General features: G+C 38.3%; 1 protein-coding gene across 1 annotated transcript in view; it reads right to left on the bottom strand.

Moving 5' to 3' along the window:
• LOC111330590 (uncharacterized) overlaps positions 1-22,603 on the bottom strand; it is a 25,047-nt gene extending 2,444 nt beyond the window's left edge. The window contains exons 1-16 of the mRNA XM_022935467.2: positions 22,236-22,603; positions 21,954-21,995; positions 18,117-18,325; positions 17,465-17,538; positions 16,766-16,871; positions 15,869-15,941; positions 15,443-15,529; positions 14,687-14,815; positions 13,782-13,940; positions 12,227-12,292; positions 10,251-10,379; positions 6,578-6,701; positions 6,352-6,424; positions 5,840-5,949; positions 2,813-2,935; positions 207-2,014 (exon numbers count right to left, since the gene is read on the bottom strand). Coding sequence (XP_022791202.2) covers positions 207-2,014; positions 2,813-2,935; positions 5,840-5,949; positions 6,352-6,424; positions 6,578-6,701; positions 10,251-10,379; positions 12,227-12,292; positions 13,782-13,940; positions 14,687-14,815; positions 15,443-15,529; positions 15,869-15,941; positions 16,766-16,871; positions 17,465-17,538; positions 18,117-18,325; positions 21,954-21,995; positions 22,236-22,397 — 3,474 coding nt within the window. The 5' untranslated portion in view covers positions 22,398-22,603. The remainder of the gene's footprint in view (positions 1-206; positions 2,015-2,812; positions 2,936-5,839; positions 5,950-6,351; positions 6,425-6,577; positions 6,702-10,250; positions 10,380-12,226; positions 12,293-13,781; positions 13,941-14,686; positions 14,816-15,442; positions 15,530-15,868; positions 15,942-16,765; positions 16,872-17,464; positions 17,539-18,116; positions 18,326-21,953; positions 21,996-22,235) is intronic.
• Between the last annotated feature and the right edge of the window lie 156 nt (positions 22,604-22,759).

Here is a 22,759-nt window from a genome sequence, read left to right as displayed (position 1 = left end):
GGATAACTGAAAATCGAGTTTACAAAAAAATTCATTTTTTCACTTTCTCCCCGGCCTGATGAAGAATGTAAGCAACTGTTCTAATATCTAAATCAGTTATCCACCGTTTGCCCCACTCCATCTACCGGGCTTGTTAAGACACTCTAGCTTAACAACACCCCTCCAAAAGGGGTGTTTAAAAGAAGAAGTTTTATTTCAGTTTTTACCTTAGCAGGAAGCCTCTCTTGAATAGCTTTCTCTGTCATCATCTCTTTCCTGGCTCTCTCCGCTGCGGTAACCCTTTCGAGTTCTTCCTGCTTTTGTTTCTCCGATAGAATTCTTTCCATCTCCTGTCTTCTCGAGCGTTCCATTCCAAGAGCTTTTTCAAGCTCTTTCACTTTCTGACCATCGTCTGCGACAACCGTTTTGTTGTTTTTCTCCAGCAGTTCAGCCAATTGTCTCTCGAGTTGAACCCTTCGTTCCTTTTCTCGTTGTAGCTTTTTGGCCGTTTGGTTTTTAGCTCTCTCGTCTCCACTGCTTCCACTATCACTGCTCTCTTGCTGTTTGGCGTGCAGGTTTTCTGCTTCTTTCTTCAACTCAATCAGCCGTCTTTTCTCCTCCTCCAGGCGTTGTTTCCTCTCCTCAAGCGAGCAACCTTTTCCAAGCTGCGATATATCTCGCATGTTTAGCGCAGAAAGAACCAGAGGTGCTTCAGAGCCATTGCATCTGATCTTCTTGTACTCTTTCTCCAAGTTCACCAACCGTGACTTTTCCTTCTGCATCTGTTCTCGCTGACTCTTAAGTTCCGCTTGGAGCCGTCGCCTTTCTTCTTCAGCTTGTCGCAATGTCTCCTGCTGTTGCAACTGTAATTCTTGAAGGCGCCTTTGTTCACCTTCAACCTGTTTTCTTTCTTCTTCTCTTTCTTTTTCGAATTGCTGTCGAATTATCTCTCTCTCTCGCTCAAGCTGCTCGGCGGCTTCGCGCTGCTTTTGCTCCAACTCTTCCAACAAAAGTTGTTCAGTTTCGAAGAACTCGAACTCAATTTGCCGTTCGCGTTCCATTTTATCCTGTTTGGAAATCATGGCGTCTTCGATTTCCTTCATGGCCTGAGCATGCTTTTCTTCCAGCTCCACGAGTCGCTTTTTCTCAGATTCGATCATTTGTTTCTCTTGTTCCTGCTCTCGAGCTGCATTTTCTAACAGTTCCATTCTTTCTTCTTCTAATTTGTCCAATCGCTCGCGTTCCTGTTTAAGTCTCGTCTTCTCTTCTTCACGTTCTTGGTCAAGCCGTTGTCGTTCGAGCTCAATCTGTTTCATAGCTTCTTGTTGCTGTTTCTCCAACATCTGAATTCTTTGCTTTTCCTGTTCAATTCTGGAATTCTCCTTTTCTCTTTCTTCTTTCAACATCTTGATTTGGGCATTCAGTTCTTCTTCCAACTGTTTTATTACCACAGATTGTCGTTCCTTCATCTCGTCAAGTTTTTTCCTTTCTTCCTCTATCAGTTCACTATCAAGCTGCTGTCTTTCGTACGTTTGCAGCTCCTCTTCCAAACTGTTCAACTCTTGAAGCGCAAGTTGTTGCCTCAATTCCTCAATAGCGACTCTCTCCTTCTCGGTTCCTTCTTCTCCTTCTAGCTTCGCTTTCATCGTCTTCAAGCGTTCGTACTCTTGCTGCCGTTTCTTTTCCTTGTTTTCCCGTTCGAGCTCTTGCTTCTTTACATTCTCTTCGTACTTTTCTTGTAGCATGGCAAGTTTTTCTTTCTCTTCCTCAAAATGCTGTAGCTCTTCTCGCTGTCTCTCTAGTTCTTTAATTTGAACAGCTATTTCGTCTTCAAAGCTATCAACAGCTTCCTTATGCTGCTCTTCCATTTCTTGAAGCTTTTGCCGTTCTTCTTCAAGTTGGGATTTTTCAAATTCGATTCGCTCCACAGCCTCCTTGTACTCGTTTTCCAGGGACAGCAAACGTTCGTTTTCCTTCTCGAGTCTGTCTCTCTCTTGTTTGTCTCTCTTGTACTGCTCAATGGCGAGTTCCACATCTGGTTAAACAGAAATAAAGGCAAATGACGATTAACGAGACATTATCATCTATACTTATAATTCTTAAAATGCCTTGGAGTTGAGCTCCAGAGATATCTTTTATACGGGTTAAAAAAAGTTAATAAAAACCATTTCACCAATTTCTACAAATTTTACAAGAAGGAACTGAAATTTGAAGTTTTGGTGTAGGTAGGGACGGCAAAACCGAGAACCTGGCGATAAACTGACCCGGTTGTTCAAGGAGCGGATAAGGCTATCCAACGGATAAATCGTTATCCAGTGGATAAGTGTTACCAAAACGTACTGCGCTACCACCGGATAGAGATTTATCCACTGTATAGCGTTATCCATCCTTCGAACAACCGGGGCCAGAAGTAAGGAAGAGAAATTACAACAAACGCCAGGATTGAGAGTCAAATCTGGCGCTCTCACCACTAAACCATTACATTGCCGTAGAAGCTTCATTGAACCTTCCAGAAGCTGTAAGTTTTTCGTAAAACGGTGACGGAACTGTTTAGATACAGTTTTTGAGGTTTTACAAAACAAGAACAAACCAGGGGGCATTAGTAGAGTAGTCCTCTTGCAAGTTTCCGTCAGAAGGAGAGCTTCGAAATCAGAGAAACTTCGGTGAGTAGGCTCTAATGGCAAAAAGCCCGTGGCGTTTCACGGCGCATGCTATCGATGACCATATTTAGTAGAAGGGAAAGGTTAGGAAGGTCGGCGAACTTAAAAAAAAAGTAACCCTTTGTTCAAGTTTATCGCTATGGGATGACAATCCTCGTCTTTGGTGTACTTACCAGGAAAATACTGATCCGGAACGATAGAGAATCGATTTCCAGGGTTGGATTCCTTGATCCTCTTGGCTTCTCTGGGATGGTTGAACCGAAAGTAATTAGACTTTCCCAGGCAGATCATACAACCTGTGAGACAACACAACGTCATGAATGAGTGTTAGATAGCGTGACACGTGTGACATATGAGCACGCTATGGAGATGATTACGATCACGCAACAGGCGAAAGTTTTACTCATGGCCACTACAGCATTAGCATAATGAAACCAATGTTCAGCGACACATTCGAAACTACGATTATTAGAAAAGAAGAAAAACCAATGCCAGACGGACAATCAAAGACTCTTCTGCAGACAATCTTGACTGAATGACCTTTCGACTCCTTAAGATCATGCGAAGAAGACAATTTAATGTTTACCAGTAAAAGAAATAAACAAAGTAAATAACACAAATGAATGATTTCAAGAGTAACGTAAAAGCTCACGGCTTGTACTTTGACTTCGCAGAAAGTTCAATTTGAAGGACGTTTCAAAGGTGTATTTAGTATGTAAGTAATATGAAAAATGTTATATTTTCGAGTAACTAACGATTTATTAATATCAACGAAAATATCATCCGTTTGGATTTAAAAATAGCAAAACGATATGAATATGTAACACAATGACCGGATAAAGCAATAATGAGGAAATAGGCACACATTATCATCCGTGGTTCTCTAAGAACGGTTTATACAACAATATCATGTCTGAACGTTGTTCCACGAATGGATGCATCCAAGTCAAAACTACATTAGAACGTTAGTGTAAAAAAATACACAAAATACCTAAAAACATGATTGACTTGCAAAGTGCGAAACGACAAAATGAATGGAAATGTCAAAGATACAAACGAAAACTAAACATTTCCGCTACAAGCAGAGACCTCAATGACGAAGAGTGAATTAAAATTTTAATCATTTAAATCAACTTTTAAACAGGTGATTTCTATGGCTCGACGGCAATTTAGAAGGAAATCGTGTTTAGTGGGTAACAAAACTTTCTGCATAAATACTTATTACGTCAAACGTGGTTTGTTTGGAGGCAGAAGTTTCATTTTCTAATCCCTGAAGTCTCTGGTGAAATTCTCAGTCGATTTATCAAAAGTACATTAAATGAAGTCCAGAAGAGTAAAATTTACAGAGAGGAGCAAAGTTATTTAAATCAGAATAACGCATGAATGCAATAACTGCGGTTTCTAAAGATAATTCAAGTCACGACGTCGTTTCTCATCGAGGGAACTAGCAATAACAAATGCTAATCTCGTCCTATCCCGACTCTTTCCTGATCGATAAAATTAAGCGCGCAAGGAAATAGCTTTAAAATTTAAACAAATAAACTACCAAGGTATGAAAAATTGGCGCGTGCAGAACAGTAATTCAAACTGAGGAGTATTAATTTGGATTACAAACTTACTGTCCAAGCGAGTTTAAAGATGTTAGACAAAGTAGCATGTTGACACGGAAACTCCCTGTTCTGTTTCAAGTTCTTACCGTGTTCTGGCTGACTTGCAGGAGAGCAGAAATAACAAGTGCGTTTGACTGTCTTGTGACTTAATAACACTCGGCTCAAGCTACCGGTAGGGGTAGGGACGGGGGGCAACCAATTGTGTCACCGGCAAGTTCCCGGATAAGAGCCACGTTGAACACAACAAAGAACGAGTTAAGTGAGTCAAGAAAAGGAATTCTTGATGAAGCAGTTTTCAAATAAGTATCGAAAGTGATCCGTTATTGTGCGGGTTCTGTTTCACTTCGCTCTGTGATTGCTACATAATCACCTACCATCCAACCAATCAGAAGCAAAACAGAAAAAACCCACTGTAACTTGCTCACTCGTGTTTCCAAGCGCGTCAAGCAGGTTTTTCTTGTTTAGAACGAGTTCTCTCTAAGTCCTCGGGATATTTCCTTTTGTCTTGTTAGTGATTTACAAGAGTAGAACCTCGTCCTAACGATCGTCCTGTTAAATGTTTCCTTTAACAAAACTATATTTTTTCTGGTTTCCCGTTGTTCAATACTAGCATACTTAGCTTTCATCTATTGTCTTTCTTTTTCTACCAGCTTTTATTTCTTTTTCCATTTTTTACCTACTTTTATTTTGTGTTTTATGTGGTGTGCGCGCGTGTGTGGTACCTGACCTTATAATAAATCATTTATTAATAACCTGAGTAAGGCTACCCTATCTCTTTAGCCCTCAATGGTAATTATGCGCAGACTGTACTCTTTCCATTTTTCCAGTAATATTTTGAAAAGTTGTTGTTAAGAGTTACGTTAGCAGTAAGCCTTGATCGACTCAAAAGCTTAGCCACTTCTGTGCTTGCAACCCCTTTATCTGACCACACCCGATATGACCACGTTTTCCATAATCCAATCAGCAGTGGACTTCTGATTTAAAAAATGATCCGCGCCTTTTCTACACGAATACGGCTATCGGGTTCAATATTCAAATAATCAATCCATTATTGCATTCTTGAAACGGTTAGCGGGTTCCATGTTCAAATATTCAAATATTCAATTCATTATTGCGCTCCTGAAACGATCAGTGGGTTCAACATTCAAATAATCAAATCATTAATGCAATCCTGAGGGGTACGCTTCACTTAGTTTGACTATAGTTGTTCAACATTTGCCTGTAAATATTTCCGAGAATTTGATTTTGCATCAAGGAAGTAGCTTGTAGTAGTGTTGGATTTGTACATCTTCATTATCTCTTTGGAATAATGCATTGATTTTTCGAGAGGTTCAAAACATTAATCTCCTCTAGGATTGAGGCAAGCATAACCATTAAACTAACTTTTATACATGCGAAAAAACAGCCTCGCTCCCAGGAGTGGGAAAAACCCGTGCTCGTACGAACGAGGACTGGGCACGAGATTTCTGCTGACAGGCAGTTCTGCATACCTAGATACAGAGAGAGTTATTGTACGCTCTGCCATCTATTACCTGATTTTCAACCCTGACAACATAGAGCTGGGACATAAATAGAAACAAAAATTGTTACCTTGTGGTAGTCTGGTTGGTTCTGAGATGGGAATACCATCCACCGAACACAGATTTCCTTTGGGATAAAGAACCACTGCATCCCCATTGTATTCCACTGTGCAGTGCTCTCTGTCAATGAAAGCGACCTCATGTTACAACAATGATTCTTCTGTTTTTGGCGATTCAATGGCAAGAATAATCCTAAAATTAGATTATTTTGATTTGATTGGTGATTGGTGGAAAAGCAACTCGCGTCACCTAGCTCGTCCAATCAAGTGGGAAGCCAACTTCATTCGAGACTTGGCCACACGCGTCGGTTTTCCCGCGCTTTACACTAATCACCTGTGGTGGTCAGTGGTTGTCTTTTTTTAATTAAAAAATTAAATTACCGACAGCCGTTTTAATCATTCCCGTTCTAAATATACATACGATACTGAGAAGTTAGCCGCTCAGTTCCTCAAGAAAATGCTGTGACAAAATTATCCGAACGTGAAATTACAAAAACACGATTAAGACGTGTTTGAGACTCACGGTTCTATTCCTTTTCCTCTTAGTTGAATGTCGGGTTTGCATGTCTCTGTTGCAACACCGATAACTGTTTTTCCTGTGGAAGAAATGACGGCAAAAAATCAAATAAATTACCAACTCTTACAAGTGGAACGATACTTCTTTCCTTCTACATGCAAAAATGATCCACACTTTTTTCCTCTTCCTGAATGGTTTGGAACACACGCAGATGAAATGCATAGTTACTTACCTCTTTTGATTGGACAGAGTGTCACACCAATACTAAGCCGCCCTCCGCCAAGACTCACAAAGTGAGGTTCATCTGTCTCAAACTTCAGTGCAGAGCCAAGCTCAGTGACAGCAAGGGCCCGCTCCTACACGAGAGAGAGAGATGAAAGGTTGATGAATGCACAAACAAGACCAACAAGGACGAGAAGTTACAGAAAGATATTGAAACATTTGCGGCGACTGCAGACTTAAGGAGAATTCTGATTTCCTGGAAGATTTGGAACTGTCAGACCTTCTGATCTTACCGTCGTACGCTCTACAACCAGAGTTACAGACATGTCGTTCACGAGTGGGTCGCATGCTGGATTCACGCTTTGAACACAGCCACCACCGACTCTTGAAAAGAAGTTAGGGTGCGAATCGTTCTTACGTAGTAAAGTATCCAGCAATGTTAAAAAAAAAAAGTGCTGAGAAAAAAAATCATTGACAATACTTGGTCGCAAAATATTTTACCTCATCTGCGCTACCACAAAATTTGAGCTCAAATTTCATCTCCAACCTGACAACCGCAAATTCAGTAGTAGTTTCGCATTCACATGTGATGAAAAAGCCACCTAAAATTTCTAGAGAATCTGGTACACGAACACCGAAAAAGTGTACTTAAAAAATGACCAACAATTGCAAACAAACAATTTCTTAAGAAATTCCCTTGGAAAAAATGAAATCACGACGAGATGGGAAATTCTTGGAAATAACCATAAGCGAAAATTTCACCTGACGAAAATTGCGTGCAGCGAGAAGTATTGTTTGTTCCGAAAAATAGTCAAACATACGCAAAAGTTAATTTCCTTAACGGAAAAGTGACGCCGATTTCTTTTTATGAAGTGTTTTTGTCACTCAATCCAATAAATTTTTGAATTTCGATTTATCTTGTCGAGTATATTTTCCAGCAAATAAGGTGATCGTTGTACAATCATTCTAATTGATAACAATAGATGTTTACCGAAACATGGAATGTTTGCAGGGCACACAGGAAAGGCCAAGCACGTTTGCTCTGTAAGGTTTACAGTGACTAGCGTCAAAAGCTCATCGTAGTAAAAAGGCGCCGCACGCCAATAGGGCTATGAACATCAAATGTGTCACTAATTTCATTCGTGTGCGAACTTCATCTCCAATTCGATCTTATGTAAACACGCAAACACTGGAAATGAGATTTTTAATGTTGTTCAGTTCTTTCCAAACAAGAATGGAAAATAATCTCTTACATAACTGATTTCTTGCTTAGAGAAAGTCGTTCTCTTAAATAAAATTAAATTTAGAAAAGAAATGCTCAGAAATAAAGAGTAACACTCCCAATAATTAGCATAACTCACTGGCTCCTGTTGAGGGGTCGGCAAATCTCATTGGCTAAGTAGGCAACTCTGTCTATCGATAAAAGGCCATTACTGTGCACATCACCTTGTGACTACATACACAGCACTATCGCTAATTATCGTTTCGTTTTCCCTTTCAAAAAATCGACCGAAGGGTCATGCTGTCTATAACAAATTAAGACGGCTAAAATTCCGGTATCTATTGATAGCTCACTAGATAGAACCCACTCAATTTTCCATATTCCCCTCTTTACACTCAGTTGGCAACGACGGATCTTCTTCCGTTCCCCCTGAAGCCATGTAACCACCCCCCAAAAAATCCCCCACCCCTCCCCCCAGGCAATAAATCATAACTGGATCCATAGCCACGTAAAAATATCTAATCTTGCCATAAAATGCATGTTAAAGCTTGGTAAAAAAAAAAAAAAAAAAAAAAATTAAACTTAGTCCTTCATTTCAAAGACTGAGTCTTTCTTTCCCATGTTGGAAACTGTCTTAAAACTGAAGATCTACCACGGTATTTGCAACGTGAAAGGTAAAAAAGTCATATTCCATATTAGCGCTTTCGGTTCAACGTAACTGACAAAGCAGGTGAAAAAGTTGACTAATCTTGCAATATAAAGATTTCTCTTTCTATCAGTAGAAGCGTCATACTATTGTAAAGTATTTACATGGCGGGAAATGGAAAGAGATCAGAAATAAAGTAATATGATAAATCCTATCTAGAGAATGGAAAAATTATTCAAATGAAAGCGGTAGGCAACTTAGACAGCGCGAGATGTTTGGCGCGCAAATTAATAAAAAAAATAAAACTGAGTCAAAACTGTATTAAAATCCAGGCGAGAAGTGTCTTGAAGGCGAAAATTTGGCAAGCAAATTAGACGGCTCAAGGGAACTTATCACTTGGATTAATGACTCATAATGAAATCAAGAACTCAGAAGTGTTGTTTTTGTAATTTCGGACCTTTTCTAAACTTGTTTAATAAAAGCCAAACACGAGCTTAAAAATATATTTCTAAGCTTCAAATCCGTAATCGTCATTCGAGAAAAAACTCAACACTTGAATATTTTGTTTTATCTGCTTTCGAATTTACATTACGTGCTATGGAAAAGAGTATTTGCGAGTTTTGTACTTGTAAGTAATAACGAGAACATCTGCGATCTGTTAATGACGAACAATTGCACGTCCGAAAAAATCTGACACACTTCTTGGCGATCCAATTCGAGTTTAGTACCGATCTAACCGGAGAAAAATTGATTTTTGGTTGAAAGAAGTACAAAACACCGCCCGAAATTGGCGGCTAAAGAATTCCAAACAGTAAACATATTCCGATGTGGTAAGGAAAATATATTTAGAAACGGTAACCAATATATCAATAAAAGGCCATTAGGGTGAAAAGTTGTTGTGTAGTCTAAAAGCTACTTAGCGGTAAAAATGGTAGGTTAAACCAACAGGGGCCTTCAAAACCAGTCGCTTTTCCTTTTTACGGTTTAACGTGTCAGGAAACATAATGATGTATTTGAACCCAGGAGGCAAAGTGAGAATTTTTAAGTTTTAAACAGAAGGACGGCACTCGTCTTTAATCCAACGACTCAAAAGAGCAATTCAAACCAACGCTTAAAAGCAACGTCCATGAAAGTTCCATAAGAGCGCGGTCTCTAGTTATTAAACTGAAAATTTTTAGGAGGGTTTAATAACTCATAGTCAAAGACCAAGTTCGACCTTCTTTTATACCGCGATTACGCAACTTAACTTCGAGAACGCCATTTGAACAAACTTTTTACTCTGAACAACAAAATGTTCTGAATACTTCTAGAAAATACTTGCACCGAGAAAAGCACAAATTCTAAATAAAAATCACTATTTTTAGCATAGATTTTTTCCATTAGCTCTTCATGGCTAAAAAAAAAGCAAATGTAAAAATTCACAGCCTGAGGCACTCGCTACATTCACCAATAAAAATTATGTCTGCTCGGTTGAGAAACAAGAAGAAAAAATAAAAACGCCCTATTTGATAAGATAATAGTTCTGCGTACGTGATGTGGAGTACCTTCTTATTTCTTTTTTCTTCTTTTTTTTTTTGCCAGTTGATTCGTTCAATTCGTAATATTTTCCGTATTATGAACCTCAAGTGCTCGACAACTCTTGCTCTGTTTGCCAATGACATCCCGCTCTCGCGCTATTAACCGGTTTTCAAAGCATTTAAAATATGAATGCACGCAAAAAGCGATTTAAGGAGCGACTAAATGGTTAACTACCGATGTTGGTACAGAAGCACGACTTGTGGAAATAGAGCACATCGCGGACTACGTGATGGTTACCTCAATAAGTTTTTGAGTCTTGCTCCACTTGTCCTCCCAAATGCCTGTTAGTCGCTTCATGAGATCTTCATTTTCTTGCAGTTTTTTCTCCGCCTTATCAACTCCCAAAGAACTAGGTACGGTGCCACTCTGAAACGCAAAAAGACATTCCACATTTCGGTCCATAAGAACAGTTATTTCCCTGAACATGAAAAATATATCACACTTCGCGAGCGAAGATTACTTTTTCGTTCTCTACCAGAAATAAAGGAGAGAAAAAAATGTATTTTACAGTTGTACCTGCTGAAATACTGCACTGGCTAAAATACGAACAATCCTCATTCTTCTGGCCCAAATTTGACCAAAGGGGTCGATTTCGCTCCTTTTGATTAACGGGTGGCAAACGATGTGGTTTCGTTGCTACAAGGCTTAATGAGGGGTCCAACCGCTAACGCCTTCTTTATATATTTGAACTAAGTCTTGAAATTAAGGCTAGCTCAAAATGACAATATCACAAATTAACCACGTGACCAACCTAGGGTCTCAATTTCTCCGCCAACACGTCCGAGAGCCGACAATTAAAGAAGAGAAAACAAACCTACATACCATAGAAGGTAATTGTCTGCGACAGCACGCACGCCAAAGATTATTTACTTGCTCTAGAGTTGAGTTTAAGTGGAACCGGCATAGGGCGAAATGGTAAACAAACTAAATTGTGCAGTCAGGTCAAAACAATATTCAATAAAAATCCTATATTCGTTTTGCGACAATAAAAAGAGAGAGATTGAGAAAGTCTTTGAAAAGGAAGAGCAAGAAATTTCCGAACTGCGACAGAATCAACAGGAAAGATGTGTATTAGTCACTTTACCTTGTCGGGTTGCGGAGTGTACAATCGATATAAGCAGTTCGCAACGAAAGATTTCACCCTTCCTCTTGCCTCGCTACCTCGCATGGTCGATAGTTTCGCTTGGGATTCAAGAGTTTCCGAACTTTTTCGAAGCAATACACTCGCGACAGTGAATATGTCGTGTTGCGGTGCTTTTGTCGAGATGGTGAAAAAAATAAGCCGAAGCCTTATCGACAGACCACCTGCCCTCTTGGCAAGCAGCTGGTTACAAAATGTTCTTTCGTATAAAACACTCCAAATCAATCGTGTCAACGAAAAACGGACAAAAAAACTTCACCAACAGATAGAGTTGAAAAGAACGCTGCGAGAACCGGCGTAGTTTGAAAAAATACAGCAAGCGCAATTCATGGCGCTTCTGTTGTTACGCCTCCGCTAGACTGGATGAAAAATAACTCTTTCCTTCTTTTGTTCAGCCCTGTTCAAAACAGTTCCTTCCTATCTGGTTCCATGAAAGAGTGGGGTCAATTTGATTCCGCAGTAACCTATTGTTCGTGAATTATCAACGAAAATCTCTAAAAAGCTTTCTTCCATTCGACCTCAACTGTTGAAACTCAACAGGAAACTATTACATTGAACCCGTCAAGAAACATCATTGGTAACAGCATGTTCTCTCGTAACGAACCGATTCAAACCGCTCTTCAGACAATAATTTTTGATTTGTACATTTTACAATAGAACCAAAGTTGTCCTCAGCGAGGGCGTGAAGTTTGATTAATTTCATAAAATAAATTGTCAAAATTTTGAATATTTCGGTCTTGAACAACAATAGTATTTCATTTTTCATGAAAATAACACGTTTTTAGCGCTACATAATTACCGCCTTGAAATCGGATGCGGCTTATTACCATACAAATACTAGCAAATCTTCCTTTGATCGAAAATATTCTATTGCAGAAGGATTGCCTTACTATGCTGAAAAATTCACATGAATAAAGCTATGAAAAGAGTTCCATTTAGGTTAAAAACCATTCTGAATCGAAGCCATTATCAAATTAAGAAAAACAGAGATACAATCACGAAAACATTCCCTCTTGTACTGAAAGTGAATCTGGAAACAATTTATCACTGCGTGAATTTGATGACGACCTACCTTCAATCTTGTCTTCAGAGTCTGTATTTCAAACTGGAGTTCTTTAATCAATTTCACATTCGCATCCTGAAATCACAAACAACCAAAACGTTCTAATAGGAACTCAGGCTACAAAATACCGATTTGGCAGAATACCACTACACGTTAAACCCGACAAAAAATACAAAACGTTTTACTAACGGCTAATTGTTATTCAGTAATTCTTTAGTCAGTTGCAACATTAGGAAACCAGCCATTATTTATTATATGGGGGGAGGTCGGGGGATTTTGGCTATGTCACGATAAAATTAACCTGATTCCCCCATAAGGCTCAATAGTATTCTAATGACCCTCCCCCTTCACTGAGAGTCAATTTTCTATAGTCCCTTTCATACCCTGTTAGGTACGACTGATCCCACTCTTTCCTCCCTGGAAACCATGTGATCCCCAAAATCCCCCGGCTATCCCCCCCTGAGGCGTCAAAGAATGACTGATCCTTTAGATCATACGACACCTGCCTACAGTGCTCCACATCACCCGGAAAAAAAAAACAACAACAACAACAACGAAAAAATACAAGCACGTTGACAAGGAAAAAAAACATTCATGTCGTTGATCAAGAAAAAAAGAACAGATTTTCAGAAAAAGAGGCGAAACCCGAAACTATTTTCCGGTGGAGGTATTAAGAATTGTAAAATCCTCTTTTTGTATTATGCAGCATTCTAACAAACTGTGTAACTGCTAGTCAGCAACAACTGTGTGACTAAAAGAAAGAGAGAAGACCTGGAAACGAGATTGACAAAACTCCTAAGACAACCTCGTTCTTGGAGCCGCTTCGGGCGCACTGAAAGAGAGCAATGCAAGCTGGGAAAGAGGTTGATTTCCAGAAATTAAAAACTTTTCTTATATTATCTTTTTCGGTTCCACTCAAAGTATTAAGCGAGGAAGAGATGTGACTTATGAAAAAAAGATCACAAGTTTAACGAAAAGGTCGAAGAATGGTAAAAAAGACGAATGAAAAAAAAAAAAACAAAAGATAACATGAATTACTGGGTTTTTAAAGTAATGGGTTCAGAGTTAACTCTGATACAGACGAACAAATATTTACATGCTCGGCGGAATGAATGAAGGGGGGAAGTTCTCTCCAAGAAAACTTCCTGAATTGCTCCCCTTAGGCTCGTGGTAAACTTCCCTTGTGTTCTCCTCCGCCCAACATCCCGCCTTGGTAAAAACCTAGGCATTTCTCGTTGCCATGTTCCCACCAATAACGGAGCTCCATTTTCTGCCTTTAAAAACACACACAACCCACAATTCCTCTATTCGCTCCGACGAAGGGCTAACGCTCGAAACGTCAGCTTTTGCAATCGTTACGGTGGCCAATTTACCATTTCAACTTTGTTGATATATCCAAATTATTTCGTTACTCCCACCGACGCAGCCCCAAACAGTTTCTTTCGAAACTATCAGCCTTTATTCACAGGTAAATACCGCTGCGGTAATCCGGAAGAAAGTGTTTTCTTTGTTTAAACATTATTTATGTGAATGTACAGACTGTCAATCAAAAAGAAACTCTCACCTCGTTCACTTTTGGTGCGTTCATGATATTCTTGGCCTGGTTGGCAAATCTCAAGGTATTAAGAGTCTCATTGTGGGACGAAGCTGCGGGAGAAACCGCTGCTAGCATGACAGTCTGGCAATTTCCCCCAAAACAGTCTTTTAAAATCCATGTCAGAGCCTGTAACAGCGAGTATCAATTTTTTTAAACAGACATCAATGTTGTATTGATAACAGGTAGGGTATGAGCGAAATGCCTGGCTGCTAAGATTATTTACCAAGCTGGAAACAGTGTTTCTGTCGGTACGAAAATTTTCAGCTACATTCATGTAACACTTTTCACTTATTTTGATTCAATTCAACATACGGTGATGGTAATCCATAAATAGTATTCAGTATTGTGCCACAACAAGAACACTAACTTACTTGAATACCACCTCTTTGTTTTGGCCTAATAGAATACGTACGTTCACTTTCTCTACTTTTGAGGTTATGTTTACTGATTGGGCAGGTGCGATGACAGAGAGATTAGCTGTTGGGATACTGGATTGAAAGCCCCTTGTTCAAGCCATGGCTGAGTCACCATGTTCTGTGGGCTTGAGCAAGACAATGTTCTCTCACACTGCCCTTCACCACCGCTCAGGAGTATACATGGGTACCAAAAAACGGTCAGGGGGGGCAACCTCCAAAAGCCCAGCATCCTCTTCAAGAGGGGTTGAAAATTTTCTTTGTTGCTTCATGCTACAGAAACAGGGGGGAAATTTAACCCTTTTTAACTAGCTCTTGTGATGTTTACTTCTGAATGGATAGAAGTATTGTAAGAGGACTTTCCAAAAATAAAAGAAACCCAGCTTGCTGGCAAGGGTCAACCTAACCACAGCCCTCTTTGTGTGCAGAGGCTTGCTTCATGCAAACTCATGTACTCACAGAATCCTTGTATGGGACGGTAGCACTGTTAGAAGACTCGGAGTCTTGGCATGCCAATGATGATATGACTCTTTCCAGCGTCATCAGAGACTTGTCCGCATCAGCAGCAGTAAAACAGTTATCAGCACACTGTGAAAGACAAGAAAAATACATTGCTCAGCAAACAATACTGAATCAAGATGTTTGACAAGCATTACATTAGTATCCCAACAACGACAGTTAATAATATGCAGTGAATGAAAAAATTCATAATTCTAATCGATCCATGCAATACTTAGTGAGCATTAAAAATTTCCAGTGCACATGTTTTCTAATATTTTTTGTACCTATCTTACAACCTAAGTATTGCCTTTTTTACAACTAGATAAGGCTAAAACTGTCAGTGTTTGACACCTGTGAAGTGGAGGTTCCATTCAAGACACAAGAAATTCAATAAGCCCACTAATCCAAGAAAACTTGGTCACAAGTATCTTCAAGTCAACTTACGTCAATTTTCTTTCTTTTCTATTTTTAGGTAAACCTTGCAATCATAATTTACTTATTTCAGACCTGTTTTTAGGATTGGCTTTTATCTACAGTAGACATAAAAATAATTTCAAGTATGTGTGTTAAATGAGGCCTGTTTCACTCATGTTCACAATGAACTTTTGGAAAGTCGCAATAAAGAAATCAAACAAACTTTGTGGGAAAAATGGAAATTAAGTTATTACATAACATATCATATAAAGCACTATTTTAAAAGAGTAAAGTTCATACCTCATCATGTATGCTCTTACTGCCAGCTAAGTCAACAAGTTGAATCACACTGACCATTTCACAGGGCAAGCCATCTTCTAAACGAGCCTAAATTGTATTATAACATGATCTCAATAAATCTAAAATAAACAAACCTTGGACCTTATTCTTGTAGTCATATTGAATGCAAGTCTAGAATAGCTAGTTTCTGATCATAAAGCCCAGGTTCTGGATAACAAACAGGATAAAATCTAATCTGATTGTCATCCAGTTCATGGTTCATATTTTTGCCCTTGCAATGATAGAAAATTACCATTTTACAGCTAAGGAAATCCATCAAATATGATTGAAACTAATTTCTGTTCAATATTCAACCCTTAGAGTGTATGATGGTAATATGACCAAGAGTGATGGTTCTTACCCATGGCAACAAATAAAATTAATTACCTGTGTTAACCTCAAGGTGAAAATTGTATGAGAACTACTGGTAAAGGAGTTGGAAGACCTTGAACATATTGACCTACAAAGAGCAAAAACAAAAAATGATGAAATATCATAGGAATTGTGTCACAAGCTGGTTATCTTGAGAATTCTAGAAGCAGAACATTACTTAAAACTGTATATTTGTCATTTAAAAACTGGGTTTCTCTTTGCCATTCACATTACTGTTTGATTTACTATTATTGCTCTCTTTCCTCTTTGCCTTTGAAGGCAGAAATTTAAAGGTTTTATTCAGTATGAAGGCTGATTTTCTTTGACGCTCTCAATGAGTGAAAGTATTGCAATGAAGTTCTTTTAATCAGTCCTTAAGTTCATCCTTTAGCTTATCTTGCAACCTCATTCACTCTCTATCTCAATTAAGACCAACAGTATAGTCATTCACATGGTTGATTAATCAGTAAAAGCAAATAAATTCAGATATGCTAAGTACTCTTTTTCTTTTAGATATGACAAACAGTTCATTGGTTACAAATATTTTCATGACTTCAGGTGAACTTGACCGCATATTTAAAGATATTAAAACCATCCTTACAGCAATTAGGGATATTGACCACTTCATTCCCACAGAGCTAATATCATTATTTGTAAATAACATTACTCAAAAGTTTGATATGAGTCAAAACAGATTTTAATATTACAACACCTACATCAAGCCACCATTATAAATTCATTGCCCTTTTTTCTTAACACATACTTGTAAGATGAATTGTATTAGCACAATGCTCAATGTAAAACTACATTGGGAATTTTGTAGCACTCAACTGATGAGAACACAACATTTCAGGAAATAACGCATTGAGTACATGATGTAATAGAAAATATTGCTACGGGATATTGCCTCACCTATTTTTCTTTCCTTTATCAATCAACCCCAGTGCTTCATTAACATCTGTAACTATGTGTTTAGTCAACTTGTCCACATAAACTCCCAGTTCACGATGTTCTCGCACTGCAAAAGCAAGTTAGAAATGAAGCATGAACAAATGTGGAGACTTTAATGGAAAAGCAAGTGCAGTTCTAAAGTACATCAAACAATATCTAAAGAGTAGTGGAATAATTTGTGGTTGGAATGACCCTTGGTTTCCTTGCTACCGAGAAGTTCATCTAATACCCTTTGGAATTTTCAAGACAACTCTCATGCATAATGAAAAATAGCATCATACCAGCCACAAAATATTTTTCACAAGCATTTGACAATTTTTTATTGTGTTTTTACATTTCGAAATAACTGACTTTTTCAGGTACTCCAAGTAAACACAAGTAAGAAATCACTAGAAATAAAACATCGCTATGGAGAATAAGAAAGAATTAATCTTTATATATTCATAAGTGTGAATTTTTAACTCTAGGGTAGGTCATGTTGACTTGGGTAATGAATCTCTTTTTTTTAAGCTTCCCCCTTTTTTCAGGTTTGAAAATTCAACTTCACTAGGGTCACTGAAGTGGAAAAGTATTTTTCTTGTTGTAAATCGTATCCTTATTTTGTCTCTCATAGAGCAATCACTTTTTACCCCATGATGTAAATTTGTTGGCCTTGCATACCTCTCAAGGAGTCTTGCCAGTTTCTTCTTCTCCCTAACAAATCCTTCACAAATTCTTTGTGTATTTCAAGAAAACTGAAACGATAGTTCAAGTGTAAGTTACCAGCAAAACCAGAAGCATAAAAGTGTGTAGAAACATGTTTTAATCCTTCCACTCCCAGGATCTTCTCCTTACTGTCTGCTATACAATTCTTAGGATTTTAGTTTGGAGAATTTGGTATTAGATCAACTTATTATCTCCTCATTGATATTTTTGTTTGTTCTCATCAATTGTCTACTTGATATTGCATACTAGATATTGTACAGAGAAATTCTGTCTTGGCCCCCCACGGAGTTAGAGGGATAAAAGTCATTATCATAGGTATCATTTACTTTTAATTGGTACAAAATGCATGTACTCCTTGCTAATTAACTGCACAGGAAAGGTTTTGTGATGAATAGTTTTTCTATTAAAAAGTCTTGACACTAACTATAAACAGTAAAAGAATTGGATAAAATGTTATGAATGAAATGATTTACTTCTGACTGGTAACTTGCCAATCCTGAAATGAAGAAATTTACCATTGCATACCACATCAAATTCATGAACCTTGATGGATAATAATTTACAGGATTACTACTTTCTAGATAAATGAAATTCTTTATGAACACACCTTACTTCCGCCCTGAATGATGTGTCATCTTTGTAATCTGAAGCTTTCTTAAAGAGACTTTGGCAAATCCAAGGAGTAAGGCCTTGAACTTTATCAGAGCCATACATGATGAAACTTTTACCACTACCACATGCTCCATAGCTGAACACACAAGTGTTATAGCCATTAAAACAGGATGAGAGAAGAAACTCGCCAACATCTTCCAAAATCTAAGATATCAACAAACTTGTGTTAGCATTAGGTTCATGTCTGCACTTTCATTTTGAGCACATTATTTCATCTTTGGGATTCAGCAGGATAGTGCAGATATGAGATTTAAATTTATTTTCTCATGAGGTTGATCTTGCTTCCAACATGTCAGCAGTGTGTTGGCCGACACATTGGTAGTGTTGCTAGTGTGTCACACTGATAGCGTGTTGGTGGTGTGTCGGCCCACACATTGGCTGACATGTTGGTGGGATCAGATTCTTTACCTTAACCCTTACATCAGTATATACTTATTCTCCATGCTGTTCTCTCTACATTTCCTTTGCTATTGGTACAGGTAATACATACATACATACGTTAGTTGACCACTCCCCATAGAGGCTTTTCAGGGCCAATTCCCACCCATCCCACCCCAGGTGAGGACATCCACTACACAGTAATCTCATGCCTGGGAAATTAACATCTCCTACCCCTAACCCTGCAGGAGACGTGGCCTACGGTTTAATCATCCTTATCCAAAAAGACTAGAATATCTATCCATTTTTTGATTATAGAAAAGTAGCAAATTCTCCTCACTTATTTTAAGACCATGAGTGTCGGTCTGGCCGGGGCTCGAACTCTCAACCTCCCGCACAACACAATGTGGTGCTCTAACCAATAGTATAACTTGTCTTGGTATTTGGCAATAACACTGCAAGTGATATTTCAAAATACCACGAACAGGTTATGCTATTATTTGTTCATAATACACCGAATGCAAATATGGCGTCCAATTTGAATTGCCATTGTTCTGCATGGACCAACTAGCCTCATCTTCACGTGGAAACACAAAAGGATTATTACATGTGTGAGAGGCTAGTCAGTCCAGAACAATGGCAATTCAAATTGGATGCCATATTTGCATTAAGTGTATAGAAGCCCAGAGTTTTCAGTAATGCACAAGAGACTTCTATTTCATTATGGTTGAAAAAAAAATACAGGTGTCACATTTCAAATATCTTTCCTTTTCTTTTCCTTTCTTTCCTCACCGCGCTGTCATGGTAACCTTGTTATACCATCCATTCTGCCAAATAATCACTATTACACTGAAATAGTGATATTGTCAACCAATCAAATCTCTGAAATTTCTCAGCTTACATTACGAAGGAGAATTTCTTAAAAATAAACCTTCTTGTCCCTTACTGTTTCATTAACTTTAATTTTATATTTCCTCTCACTTTGTTAAGTGCCTAGATCTATCATTGGATAGGCACTGTATAAATCTGTATTATTATTATTATTATTATTATTATTATTATTATTATTATTATTCAATAGTGATAATGTATGGAGAAATTAGATGCTGGCCACTCTTTAGGCTTAAAGGTTCAAGAGATCAGAACTTCAAAACCTGACATTACTTGTTGGTTGGGATTGATCTTTGATGTTAATTTATGATTCTTGTCCTTACTTCAAGAGTTTTTCTTTTGCTTCATCATTCTCCCTCCTTTTATAGAAAACACTAAAAAACTGCAATCCAACCAGAAAACAGTGGACAAAGAGTCATCTCAAGGATGAGCCAAGGCAGAAACAAGTTTGCTGTAAGCTGTAAAGTAACTCCTTGTCCATTTTCTCTTACATGAATTGGAATTTGAGTTTTTTTTTTTTTTTTTTTTTTTTTTTGTCATGGTAGGAAAAATTGCAAACCCAGAGGAGGAGTTCTGACACAGATTATGCAACAATAACCACAACTGACAAATAACGCCAGGTGGTACAGTTGGCAAATCAACTGTCTGCGATTACTATTAGAAATGAAAGGAATCCATGAATACTTCAGGAAAGATAATACCAAATGAAAAGCTAGAGATGAAATGAAAATAAAGCAAAGATAAATCCACAGTTTGCAGTGTAAAATAATTCATCTGTCTGGAGATTAGAGAGCATTCAGGACCCCCAATTACCTGTTTATTATGACTTCTGATTATCATTTATGACTGACTCAAGACTTAGAAAATATGTCTAATCCAGAAAAAAATGTTGATACTGCAATAGATTTTTTGTCTATAACTAATGTTACTCATGCATCAAATCATGCAGACTGAAGGTCAACAAATGCTGGTGTATCAGGGCTGTGGTCTTATAACAGCACCCACTGGCCCCTGGAACCTTACTTTTGCTCCTGGGAAACTCAGGAATCTTAGTTTTTTCATAAAGAGCATATGTTGGGCACCCTGAATTTCAAAGTTTCAGAGCACTGGGCTCCCTTCAATTTTTCTCACAACGCAGCCTTGTGTATCATAAATAGCCTACAGACCCATTTTAGATTGACTCCTGAGTACTCTAGGTATAGCTTTGTCAATTGGATTTTCAGTAATAGGCTTAAAGTTTAATGAAAATTTGTCAATGGTCCGCCAACTGCCAGCTGACAATTGGATGATCATTATCTGATTGTGATGAATAAAAGCGGTTGACAGTTGGCAGGCATCTTGACTTGGAACATCAGCAATCAAATGGTTAAACATCAGTTGAGTTTCAGTCAGTGATGGGCCAACTATTGACCCACAAATTGATTGCTTATTATTCACACTATTGCCTATGGCAAACTACATATTGTAGAAGATCCATCACATAATTATATGCAAATGAGCATGATTTGGAAGAAAAATTAATTGCAAGTGATTTTCATTTCCTCGTGGGTAGAAATTTTAGTTGGGATGCGCAAACATTTTCACTGATGTGGGAAGTGTTTCAATAGTTACAAAAGGATTTTTTTTTATGTGGTCTTCATCTATAGCTGGAGAATCAAAAAATATCACTGAATGTGTCAATGTAATTACAATTGCCAACGTGTGAGTTTTTGCAGCCTTGACTTCTCCCTTTTGACAGAGAGGAAGTAACTGAATAGTACAATTAAAAGCTGTCATAAAATGAGTCTCGGCAAATAGAGCGCTCAATATCTATGCAAATTTGCATATTCTCGAAAGGTGTCGAGGACTCATAATTAACTTCTGAAACAAAAGGTAAACACTCTTGTTTGTGTTATAAAAAAAAAAAGATGGCTGAACGTGTATTCTGCTAGAGAAGACTTGACACGAACACTTCGGCGTGTCAAAAAGTAATAAGATAACAGTAAATGCAGTAATAGCGTCGTGTTTTTGGCGATTTCTCGTACATAAAAATATTTCGTGGAGTTGATAAAGTGTTCGAAAACTTGCCCACCTCATCTGTGGAATAGGATAAACAAAAAACTTTCCTCATCCGGCCCGAAAACATCTCTCATTTCGTTGCAAAACTCTCTTTTCCGGTCGCACCTTAATTACCATGCAAACTTAAATGAAGAAAAATGAAGCGTAGAGTAAATATATTTACTTCAAGAATTAACCACTTTAGTTCGCAGACGAATAATCATTCACGGATTACTGGACAACGATAAGATCAACTTTTACAGCCGTTTGATTCTGTTTGCCCTCCAGGGTAAATAGCTCAAGAGATCGATAAATTTATTTATAGAACCAAACCACAATAAAAACCGAGAAAATACAACGAAAGCTAAATCTTTCCCCGATTGAGCGTGATGTTTTTGTATTGTCTACATTGAAGGAACTCAAGATTTAATATCAAAAAGCTTAAAAAAATTAATTTTAATCTCACCTTCTCCTGTGGTTCGGTATGCTCTGTCGGCGAATTACAAAACTACAGAAGGCAAGATTACCATTGAATAATTAGTCGATAAAATTACCAATCTGGTTAATGGCTCGAAAAGCAAGCTAAAATAATCCAAAACTAAAGCTTTTATTTAAAATGATAACAGTAGCTTTCACAGCAAGCGATCAACATACGAGGCGACCATCCAATATCCAACTTGTACGAGGAACGCAGGTGACACGGTTGTGACAAAATGTAATAAACGAAATTGGACTATCTGTAACTCACCGTATGATCAAATTTAAACAGTTTCTCTTTGCCACTATCTGGATTTAGCACCCGAATTTCATCGTCTTGTGTCCATACCACACATTCGTCGCCATTTTCCTGTTCGCTCTCTCTTAACGGTCTCACTGCGACAGCGACACGGACATTCGATTTAGACGCCATTACTACGCTCGAATTCTCGCGCCAAAAATGGTGTCAAACCGCGTTTTTGAACAGTTATTCGTACCAATGCAGAATGTAAAATCACTTCGCTGCGTACACACAACAACTTCGTGGATTGCACGATCCGTCCTGCCTAAAATGCCTGTCAGATTACTTGGCAAATCCTACTGTTGGGCAGTGTGGGCCCCGGCCGGAAAGGAATTCGAACATTGCTTAAGTCGGCTGTTCAGAGGGATCGCTACCACGCGAACAACTTCCGCCCGGATATGACGTTTTGAATGGGTGTACAGAATACATAACTCTCACAAAACTCACCCCAGGGTTCCGACCTGGAGGTTGCACGCTCTGCTCGCGGCCGAATC

Source organism: Stylophora pistillata, chromosome 7 (assembly GCF_964205215.1).
Source record: "Stylophora pistillata chromosome 7, jaStyPist1.2, whole genome shotgun sequence".
In the NCBI taxonomy this organism is placed as follows: Eukaryota; Metazoa; Cnidaria; class Anthozoa; order Scleractinia; family Pocilloporidae; genus Stylophora; species Stylophora pistillata.
Note: the sequence above shows the minus strand (reverse complement) of the source record. Positions and strands in the feature narration are given on the sequence as shown.